The sequence below is a fragment of the Buceros rhinoceros genome, unplaced genomic scaffold (assembly GCF_000710305.1).
Source record: "Buceros rhinoceros silvestris isolate BGI_N320 unplaced genomic scaffold, ASM71030v1 scaffold17455, whole genome shotgun sequence".
NCBI classification, from domain to species: domain Eukaryota; kingdom Metazoa; phylum Chordata; class Aves; order Bucerotiformes; family Bucerotidae; genus Buceros; species Buceros rhinoceros.
The window spans coordinates 9,083-16,784 of record NW_010411313.1 but is presented as its reverse complement, the minus strand read 5'-3'; the positions used below and the strand labels follow the sequence as shown (position 1 = coordinate 16,784).

Genomic DNA, 7,702 nt, shown 5'->3' with positions numbered 1-7,702 from the left:
TGTTACTGACAGCTGGACAGTAAAGTCATGTGGGACACATAAGCAGGAAGCTGGATATCTAGTGTAAATGTATGTTACTCACTGCCGCAGTTCAGGCTCAGTCACTTAGACTTAACAAACCAGGAAGCTGCTGTCAGTTCAACTTGATGATATTGTTTGTTTTGCTGTTCTGAATGGTGTTAAATCAATACCCAATTCAAAAGTTTGGGTCAGCTTGGTTCGACTAACTTTTTGGGTTGGAGGAAGGTATGCTGTTTTCTGGGGTTTGTCTTTCATTCTGACTTTTTACAAATATCCTGTTCACACTCTGAATGCTTTTGTCATTTGCAGAAGTGTGTCACAGGGCTTAATTAGCACTTTTTTCCAAAGGTAGATGTCTGCAATGTGTTTATCATTACACAGAACTGCCTCATTCTGTCCCGTTTGTGGTGTGTTTTTTTTTTTTTTTTTTTTTAAATAGTTAACCTCATTTCTGTTTCCCTTTGAAGTTAAAAGGGCGATCAAGAGTAATCTGAGGTTTCTTCAGTTCTAACTGGAATGTCCACTTGATATTGTGCCCTTTTAAGAGAAACCCGAACTTGTGCATAATGTTGCTTAGAGTGTTGGAGCTGCTTTGCTGTGTCCCAGAACTGGGGTATTTCAAAAAACAGCAATTGATATAATTCATACTCACTTGGGGGGGTGGGTGGGCAGGGCGGGGCAGTTTGTCGACTGAAAATGGTGGGCCCAGCTTTACAGAAAGGGGAGGAAAAGTGTGATGCTTGTCTTGGTAATAATCACTGAGAAAGGCAGGTACTGTTGTTGCATGCTTCCTGGGAAGATGTGATTTTTAACATACAAAGGTGAACTGGTGTATTTTATATAGACAGAAAATCCACATACTAATTGTTATCGTCTGCTTCTCTTTCAGATTGAAGCGAGTGAATTCTGATATAACTCAACTTTGTTAGAGGGCTTTTTTTAGAAAAAAGTTGATCCACAGTGCATCAGAGCAAGTTACTACTTTACTTTTGAGTGACTTACAGGTGCTTGCCTGCATTGCAATAAAGGACTCATATATTGAGCAAGACTTATTTATCTCTTCGTTTTGGAGAGTCTAATAAACTGTTATTACAGTTTCTGTACTGACTTTCAAAGTTTTGAAGTCTAAAAAGACATCTTTAAAAACAAAAGCATGAGCACGGCCAGAACAGAGAACCCTGTTATAATGGGTCTATCCAGTCAGAATGGGCAGTTGAGAGGCCCTGTAAAACCCAGCGGGGGCCCAGGAGGTGGAGGCACACAAACTCAGCAACAGATGAACCAGCTGAAGAATGCCAACACAATCAATAACGGCACTCAGCAGCAAGCACAGAGTATGACCACCACTATTAAGTAAGTGTTTATACTGGCTGCCATAAAGCAGCATTTAAAAGTCAAGTATGGGAAAGTGTTCGTGGGCTTTCGTGTTAAAAGTTTTCTTCTGTTCTTTTACGACACTGGCGGTTAGAAGCGTCCTGTGATGTGCGTGCTGAAGAGAAAGCTGTGTTTCCACGTGCAGGCTTCTCTCTAAGAGTGATCTTTGCCATGTGCTCGTTGCGAAAATCGAATTTGGTGCTTTGCTTTTCAGAACGCATAGCCGCTTGTCAGAGGTAGCCCACCGAGCAGCAGCAGCATCCTGTTTTCTTTGTGCACTGCGAGTGGTTTGAGAGGGAAGTTGGGGAGTGGGGAGGAACTGGGCTGAAATTTAAGACGGAGGAGGAAATGCCAGCTAGACTCAGTCCAGTTGTGTACGCTGTCCAGTGGCTCATTGCAGTTCTTTCTCACGGTGAGAAGCTGCTCTAAAGTTGGCTGTCTTTTGTCATTGACCTTAAATAGTAGTGCTTGCTCTCCGCAATGTCACGCTCTGGCTCTACTTCATCAAAGCCCGAGCTGGGAGAATATGGTGCCACTCTGATAACCTCCCACCATCAAACTGCTTTTGGAAGCGTGCTGATAAAACATGAGTGTGCTGGTTGGAAATTCTGAAAGATGTAGAAGACTTGGATGGTACGGTAACGTCTTCCTTTTTTTCCCATGATTCCTCCTTCACTTGAACAACCTTCACTTTGACTTTGTTACTCGATTATTTGCAAAGTAAATGCCAGCTGTCATTGGAGAGTGTGTAATGGAATACTCAGCTTCTTTAAAGTTTCTGTAACTTGTTTCTGTTTTGTTTTTTTTTTTAATGGTTTACTCTAATGAAACTGATGAGATAAACTCATCAAAATTCACTCACAACTTCCTGGGATTGGGCAAGAGAAGGGCTTACTCTCCTCTGTATAGTAGCTTTCAAGAGACAAGTGTCAAAAGCTCACTGAGAGCAAAAGACAACACTAGACCGATGAACAGAGTGTGTGTTTACTTTGTTTTCTCCCCCAAAAGTGTGGTGGTTTTTTTTTTTTATCGCCTTGCATTGGTCATGGGTTAAGAGTGGATATTGCCTGGGCAAGAGAATTTTTTTTGAGTGATGAAATATTCTCATGTGGGTTTATTATAGCCAGTTTCTGTCATATGACAAAGTCAGTGTTCAGTTTTAAATCTGTGTTCTACTGGATTGATTCAATGCCCTAAAAATGGGGTTTGAATCATGATCGGATAAAGATTTCCCAAATTCTCTGTGCACTTGGCAGACTGCTGATTTCTCTGTTTACAGTTTCCTGTCTGTTGCATCCTGCTTAGCTCAGAGAAGACTTGAGCTCATATGTGTGGGCGCTGTTAGCTTTCAGGAGTTGAAAATATTACAAGAAACATGTAATCTGTATCTCAGAAAAGAAAAATGCAAAATAAAATTATTAAACTAGATTTAAAATTTTTTTTTAATTTTATTTTTGCTGTAGACCTGGTGATGACTGGAAGAAGACTTTAAAACTCCCTCCAAAGGATTTGAGAATCAAAACTTCGGTAAGGATGGTTGAATTGTAGGAATAAATATAAAATAAAAGATGTGGGAGAAGCTGCAGTGGCAAAATATTTGTCCTAAGCAAAGATTCAAAAGCAATGCCCCTCCTGCTGTTCTAAACGAAGAATTAATTTGTTCCTCAACTGTTTGGGAGCAGTGCTTGTCTTGGAGAGCTCAAAAGTGGAGTTTCCTATGGCTTTCTTACGTTATTACTGTTCCAGCATGGAACCTGTTGTCAGTGTCTCTTGCAAGGGAGATCAAAAGATGTCAGCGAAGGCTAATGTTTCCTTTTCCACTGTATGGCATTGCACACGTTAGTGGGAACTCCTGTATAGCCCTGGAGTGTGTTTTGTGGTCTTTCTGTATCAGCAGTCTGTCGCTGAGTCAGACCAGTCTACACTGCAGGTTGTGTGGCTTAACCTGACGGATGTCCTTTTTCTGATTATTCAGGACGTGACCTCCACAAAAGGAAACGAGTTTGAAGATTACTGTTTGAAACGGGAGTTGCTGATGGGAATTTTTGAAATGGGCTGGGAAAAACCATCTCCTATTCAGGTTGTTTACAATCAGACTACTTACAAGTGGCATTTATTTTTTATAAATTTATTGAACTTCTTATTTATGCTTAAATGTTAGATACTCATGTCATGATCTGGGAAAACTGAGGTTATGAACAGTATGACTTGGTGATCCTTTGGGGAAGGCACAGATATCTGACACCTGGCTAAACCGCTGAGTCATGACTTAGAGATGCGACTGACTTACGTTTTCGAAAAGTTAACTTGGATTTTCTTTCTCGCTCTGGAGGCATTAGTGTGTTAATCCTCTGTTCAGTAACATCCTTCACCTAAGCAGACCCAGTGAAAACAGGGCTGTGTTGTAAATTTTCTAGCAAACTGAGTTACCACAGGCAGCATACCTTTACTTGTTACAAAGGCAGCTATGGCTGTAGCACACAGTCTTGGCTTTTCTGTCGTAAGCATCTGGAAGGTGCATGATGGAGATTATGAGAGAGAGATTAATATTTTGGCAAGTTTACTTTTCTGACCCTCCATCTTGCTTTCACTTTTAAGGCTTGTTCTGTTAAGAACTGTTGATATGTGAACTTCAGGTGGGCGGAGGGGTCAAACTCTGTTAATTGTTCTTTGGAGGTTTATCATCGAGAAACCTCTGCCACTTTGTCTCTAAGACATGAGGAAGCTAGGCTTTTAGGTAATCTGTCTGCTTTTAAACAGATTCCTACCATGATGCCTTTCCAAAAGGCCGAGGGTTCTTTAGATGTTGCTGTAAAAGAGGGTAAAGGGAAAACTGCCTGGTGCCTGTGCTTTGGTGGCTGACATTTGAAAAGGAAACCTGCTGGGTTTTTTTGAGAAGTTGATCACAGGAGTGTGCAGGTTGGAATTACGTGGCTGAGGTTGTTCTGATGTGAAGATGTAGGTGGGTATCTGTTTCTGACAGGTGTAACTCCTTCCTGTGAGCCTGTGATGCTTGCAGTTGTGCGATATTCTGTTCATGAAACAATCGGGTTTCATATCATCTCTTAGCGAGGAGACTTAGATTTGGCCAGCCTCCTTAGAGTGGCTTACGATTGCTCATCTGCTGTCTGTCATTGTATTTCAGGAGGAGAGCATCCCCATTGCTTTATCTGGTAGGGATATCTTGGCTAGAGCGAAAAATGGAACAGGCAAGAGTGGAGCCTACCTCATTCCTTTACTTGAACGGCTAGACTTAAAGAAGGACAATATCCAAGGTCAGTTGAGATGGATCTCGCTTAGCTGCAGCCAGGTAATGGTGTTGGTCGTTACGTTGCAGACTTGAGTCTCAAATTGGTCAATGAAACTGAGCAGCGTGCTTGTGCTTTCAAAGAAAGTTATGGAGGGTGGTGGAGGGGAGGTAGAATTTTATAAGTCCTGCAGTTGTTTTCAAAATTTGTTTCTTGAAATGGGAGATGCCTGCTGGGCTTCACTGTCCTGCCCTGGAAAGTGGATTTGGAGGAATAAGCAAGTGAGCTGGCTGGGGGACTCGTGCAGAGACAATAGCATGGGATGGAGAACCCTTGCATGGAATTGGCTTTGTCCTAAGCAGTTCTTAGGTCTTGTTTGGGGTATCCAGAGTGGAGCTCTAGACTGTGGAAGAGTCTCTGTCTCCTCTAAGGATGAGAATTTTAGATACAGCGTGTTACTAGTAACTCATGCTCATGCGTTTGACTTTCAGCAATGGTGATCGTTCCCACCCGTGAACTAGCCCTGCAGGTCAGTCAAATCTGTATCCAAGTCAGCAAACACATGGGAGGTGCCAAAGTGATGGCAACAACAGGAGGAACCAATTTGCGAGATGACATAATGAGGCTTGATGATACAGGTTGGAGCACTTCTACGCTACACTTGCTATTTGTTCGTGGCTTTTACAGCGTAGCAGTGGAATTTCTGCTTGTTATTGTTTGCCTGTTCAGAATAGACTACAGTGTGTCTTGTTAGCCTTTAGTCTGCTGTCATTACTCTCTCAAACTGTGTGTCTGAAATGTGGCTGTGAATGCCGGAAATGTTGTTTTACTTGCCTTAACCTTTTTTTTTTTTTTTTTTTCCCTTTTCTAACCTTGCAGTGCATGTGGTGATAGCTACCCCTGGGAGAATTCTCGATCTCATCAAGAAAGGAGTAGCAAAAGTTGAGCACGTCCAGATGATAGTATTGGATGAGGCAAGTTGCTTATGTTAAACCTTTTTGGATTTTAACACCAAGTTAAAGCAGTTATGTGTCTCCTTGTGCCCAGCAACAAAGCAAACTTTGCTTAGAGACGCTATGAGGTTAAGGCTTGTCCATTTCTTAACGTTTTTGAGAAGGTATTTTGGCAGAGGAATTTTTCTGCATGTGAATCTTTTAAGAAAACAGCCTGGGGAGATTTGCCTTTCCTGTCGTCTTTGCAATTCCTGAAGAACAGATTAACTGTCTATTCTGAAATAAAGGAATGCATTTCATTTGGTTTGAGTTTGAGAGCAAGCTGTGCTTACCCACAGTTGTATAAAAAAAAAGACTGATTGATGAGCATCCGGTACTGTGCAGCTTCTGCGTGAGTGCTTGAGAAAGTAGTTGCGTGAAAGCTCTTGGATGACTCCGATAGGAACCCTGAGAACTGTTCTAAATTTTGGTTCCATTTATTTTTCCTGAATTTGATTCTGTTTAAATCAAAGTGCCAAAACCCAGGAGATGGTAAACTTTTTACTGATGAATCCTGTCTGCAGCAGCTAAAACATGTACCTTTTTGAGTGTGGTGTGTGCTTCAAAGGGGATGGTCCCATCATAAGGGCAGCGGCAATGTTCCTGTTTTGGGGGGGGGCGCGGAGGGGGAGGGGTTTGCCCTTTCCCAGTGTGGTACTACCAGAAGAGTGAAATCTTGCCCATTCATTTAACTTACTCTTTATTGCTTCTGTTGTTACAGGCAGATAAGTTGCTGTCTCAAGATTTTGTTCAAATAATGGAAGACATTATTCTCACGCTACCTAAAAACAGACAGATTTTGCTCTACTCAGCCACTTTCCCTTTGAGTGTACAAAAGTTCATGGTGAGTGCAGACATATTTGTATGCGTATGATGGTGGTGATATTGCACCAGAAGTGTGAGTGGTGCATAGCTGTTAGTGCTCATTTTTTTTTTTTTTTAATGCATCCAAAGTTTAGTGGTTTAGTCAGCCTAAATCTAGGACAGAGGTTTGAAAATAATTGTTGACCCGCAATAGCGTGAATGGGAAGGCTAGGTACGCGCAGCTCTTGCCTGGACGGTACCGTTTTCCACTTTGTACGTTGGTTACCTGCCATCTGCACTAACTTGCTTCCCAAGAATGCTCCTGTTTGGCCTGCTCGGTTGGTTGCCTTGGATTCCTAACTAATTCTTTGTGAAATTTTACCCACTCTGTTTTGTGTGTGGCATGAAGAGTGAGTGCCTAGCTAGTGTGTCCTTGCCATGGAGGAAGTTAGATGTGCCGGAAGGTGGGAAGTGCTTATGTTGTTTTTCCCACTTTATCCTTATCTTTATTTTTCAGAATTCCCATTTGCAGAAACCCTACGAGATTAATTTGATGGAGGAGCTGACCTTGAAGGGAGTTACCCAGTACTATGCCTATGTAACTGAGCGTCAGAAAGTGCACTGCCTCAACACGCTGTTTTCCAGGGTAAGCGGTAGGGCTGGGTCCAGAACACATAGAGGCCTTTTTCCTCTTGGAATCAAGAGTACGACAGGGTGGCAAAAGCAGCTTAACAACTTTTTCCTTGTCAGATGTGCCATTTAGCTGAAGCTAAAAATGTGTGCTTTGCACCATCCTTTGTGTAATAGAACTGTTAATTTTTTTCTCTCTTGTACAAAAATACCTACTGTGTAAGTTACCAGCAGCATACCTGCTTGGCTTTCTCTCTGGAAGGAATTTAGACTTACGTCTTGGACTGTTTGTTAGTAAAATGTTGCATTTACTGATCATGCTGCCTCTATCTTCAGCTCCAGATCAACCAGTCGATCATTTTCTGCAACTCCTCTCAACGGGTTGAATTGCTAGCCAAAAAGATCTCCCAGCTGGGCTATTCCTGCTTCTATATCCATGCTAAAATGAGGCAGGTGAGTATGAACTCAACAGCAGTTTATTCCACACCACCCTGAGCTTTGCTGCGTAGTTGGCCTAAGTCTTGTGCTTGCCTTACGTTTGCATGTTCTTTGAAAACTGAAACACGCGTACTGCTTTGCTATCAATTTTTTTTTTAGACCGACACCCCCCCCCCCCCCACCCACATCTCGCGG

The 7,702-nt window shown here is 42.2% G+C and overlaps 1 protein-coding gene across 2 annotated transcripts in view; it reads left to right on the top strand.

The window, feature by feature from the left end:
• The first annotated feature begins 910 nt into the window (after positions 1 to 910).
• The window catches only part of DDX6 (DEAD (Asp-Glu-Ala-Asp) box helicase 6), an 11,995-nt gene continuing 5,203 nt past the window's right edge, over positions 911 to 7,702 (top strand). For both annotated transcript variants that reach the window (XM_010135982.1, XM_010135981.1), the window contains exons 1-9: positions 911 to 1,374; positions 2,859 to 2,922; positions 3,371 to 3,475; positions 4,541 to 4,670; positions 5,135 to 5,281; positions 5,523 to 5,617; positions 6,357 to 6,479; positions 6,957 to 7,085; positions 7,406 to 7,522. In XM_010135982.1, coding sequence (XP_010134284.1) covers positions 1,175 to 1,374; positions 2,859 to 2,922; positions 3,371 to 3,475; positions 4,541 to 4,670; positions 5,135 to 5,281; positions 5,523 to 5,617; positions 6,357 to 6,479; positions 6,957 to 7,085; positions 7,406 to 7,522 — 1,110 coding nt within the window. In that variant the 5' untranslated portion in view covers positions 911 to 1,174. The remainder of the gene's footprint in view (positions 1,375 to 2,858; positions 2,923 to 3,370; positions 3,476 to 4,540; positions 4,671 to 5,134; positions 5,282 to 5,522; positions 5,618 to 6,356; positions 6,480 to 6,956; positions 7,086 to 7,405; positions 7,523 to 7,702) is intronic.